The sequence below is a fragment of the Carlito syrichta genome, unplaced genomic scaffold, assembly GCF_000164805.1.
Source record: "Carlito syrichta isolate Samal-C Ts95f unplaced genomic scaffold, Tarsius_syrichta-2.0.1 Scaffold315337, whole genome shotgun sequence".
NCBI classification, from domain to species: domain Eukaryota; kingdom Metazoa; phylum Chordata; class Mammalia; order Primates; family Tarsiidae; genus Carlito; species Carlito syrichta.
In genome coordinates, this window is record NW_007259433.1 from 79423 (window position 1) to 82155 (window position 2733).

A 2733-nucleotide genomic window follows, 5' to 3' on the forward strand; every position below is an offset into this window, starting at 1 on the left:
CCTCTCCCTCCCTCTTTTCCTCCCTCCCTCCCCCCTCTCCTCTCTCCTCTCCTTCCTCCCCTTTTCTCACCCCCTCCCTTTCCCTCTCCCTCTTCTCTCTCTCAGCTCCCTAACATTAAAGAGAAAATGCTGCTATCAGTGACTTCCAGGCCTGGGATTTCGACTTTTGGCTACAACAGAAACAACAAGAAGGTAGGGAAAAGCGCTTTTTTGGTATCTAGCTACTTCCTTTTCTGGGGATCCAGAGTGCCTTTGGTTTTAACATTCTTCTCTAAGAGAAGAACGGAATTCCTCTCTTGAGATTCTTCTTTCCTCTCAGTTCCTCCCCCTTTTCTGTTACTTCTTTCTGCATCTTTTCTCACCTGGTTCTAGAGTTTAAGGAATTCACAGTCTCTGTGAGGCTGGAGAAACCAGGGGAATTAAAAACAAGTCAAACTTGCAAGTTTTTGTATCCTTATGAAATGAAGATAGTTTGACTTCCTGCTGATTTACCAATTTCCACAGAGATATGTCATCTCAGACCCTGTCCCCCAGGATTATTTTATATTTTACCTTTTAACTGTTTCCATTCTCCCCACCTTCCTTTCTACCCTTACTACTAGCATTATTAGATGCTGAAATCACAGATAGTGAAATCACAGCAGCTCATCGGGAACTGAGTGTACTTTCTAGATTACAGACCCTACCCCACCCAGCCTGTAGAGAAGGAGTCCTGAGAGACAATGTACTTTGGGACTAAGACGGAAAGCTCTGTGATTTTTTTGGATCTTGCTGTTGAGCAGATACTTGGAGCTTTGCAGATAGCCAAACTCAGCAGGGATCCTTGAGTCTTTATAATTAACCCATGGCTGCCAGAGAGTTACACTGTACTTGGGCACCTGGGCGGTCTGGGGAGAGGTGGACAATCTTGCCCACATTTACCAGAGAATATCCTTGTTAGTTTCTTGGTGTTTCAGGGCACATAGTGCTAATCAGGAGGAATTTCATGTTGTAGCAGGAAAACCCTTTAGTCTCTCTGGGTGTTGTAGCTGTTCTTTGAAGAAAAAATGTATCATAGAGATTTAGGGATCTTTTGCTAACCTAATGGAATGTTGGAGTGGGGAAAGATTCCTGCTGCTAAAGAGACCATTACAGGTAGATTTAAACCCAAGTGTCTGATTAAGGCAGTGGGCAAAAATTTAGATCCAGAATACTTACTGTTGGTTCATGGATGTTAGTTTACGTGGTATTCATTCTTTTTTAAGAAATTTGGGTAGAGGGAAGAGGAATGGGGAGAGATATAGGTCAGAACATACAAAGTAGCAGTAGGATGATCAAGTCTTTTTTTTTTTTTTTTTTTTTTTTTGAGTTGGAGTCTCACTCTGTCGCCCACAGCCTCGACCTGCTGAGCTCTGGCAATCCTTCCGCCTCAGCCTTCCAAGTAGCCGGAATTATAGGCATGCGCTACCATGCCTGGCTGATTTTTTTATTTATTGTAGAGATGAGGTCTCGCTGCCCAGGTGGGTCTCGAACCCACGGGCTCAGGTAATCCACTCACCTCAGCCTCCCAACGGCGCGGGAGATAACTGTAAGGTTTAAGAAATTCAGGAATCATTGGGACTGGTGAGGGTGGGTGGGAGTAGAGACATAATTACTAATGTACTTGCACAGTTGGGTTCTTAGAAGTCAATGTTACGATGACATCTAAGGGTGTTGTATATGTGCATCACTTTGGGGCTATGTATAGGACTTCTTGTGTGCATATAGGCTTGTGAAGTTGGGTGTTTTTATGCTAAACCATTATTACATTACTCTGTCTTGGCATTGAAAAGTAGCACTTAATATGTTTGTTTCTGTTTTGGGAAGAGTGTTTTAGATGCATTTGCTCACGTACTTTGTGCTTTTTATACCTAAGGTTAAATTCTAACCATAACTTTTATTAGTTTTTAATAATAAACGTAAACGTGCCTATTAAAAAAATTAAGCATAAAGAGGTGTATGAAATAAAGTCTTCACTTCATGTTCTGTGGTTCCTTATTTAAATCCCACCCTCAAGGAAAATAACTGGTAGCATTTTGCTATATGTATCCTTCCAGGTTTTCTATGCCAAGACAGAGTTTTAATTTTGATAGTGGTTTATTTGCTATTTCATTTAAAATTTTAGTTTCTCAAATAGAACAAATCTTTGTAATAAAGTTTTTGGATCTGTCCAAAGCATGTAAAAAACTGAAATAAAGAATAATCAAATTCACACTGCAGGCAGGGCATGGTGGTTCACATCTGTAATCCCAGTATTTTGAGAGGGTAAAATGGGAGGATCACTTTGATACCAGCCTAGGCAACATAGTGAGACCTCATCTCAAAAAAAAAATTTTTTTCCACCCTTTTGAAAAAGTGCAAATTATAAATTGCTACTGCTTTCTGTAAATAATTTTTACATCATAACTTACTGTTGGCTGCAATCATCACCTCTAGTTTGTGGAATTAAAAAAGTTGCCAGTGACCTCAGAAAAGCTACTATTTGTATACCATGGTTACAACTTGCTTATTATTATTATTATTTTTTGAGTTGGAGTCTTACTCTGTCGCCCAGACTGGAGTGCAGTGGCACACTCCTGGCCACCGCAGCCTCCACCTGCTGAGCTCCGGTGATCCTTCCGCCTCAGCCTTCCAAGTAGCTGGAATTACAGGCGCGCGCTACCATGCCCGGCTAATTGTTTGATTTATTGTAGAGATGAGGTCTCGCCAAGTTGC

General features: G+C 41.2%; 1 protein-coding gene across 2 annotated transcripts in view; it reads left to right on the forward strand.

The window, feature by feature from the left end:
* Nucleotides 1–17: 17 nt before the first annotated feature.
* The window catches only part of RBMS2 (RNA binding motif single stranded interacting protein 2), a 65203-nt gene continuing 62487 nt past the window's right edge, over nucleotides 18–2733 (forward strand). For both annotated transcript variants that reach the window (XM_008072558.1, XM_008072559.1), the window contains exon 1: nucleotides 18–192. In XM_008072558.1, coding sequence (XP_008070749.1) covers nucleotides 127–192 — 66 coding nt within the window. In that variant the 5' untranslated portion in view covers nucleotides 18–126. The remainder of the gene's footprint in view (nucleotides 193–2733) is intronic.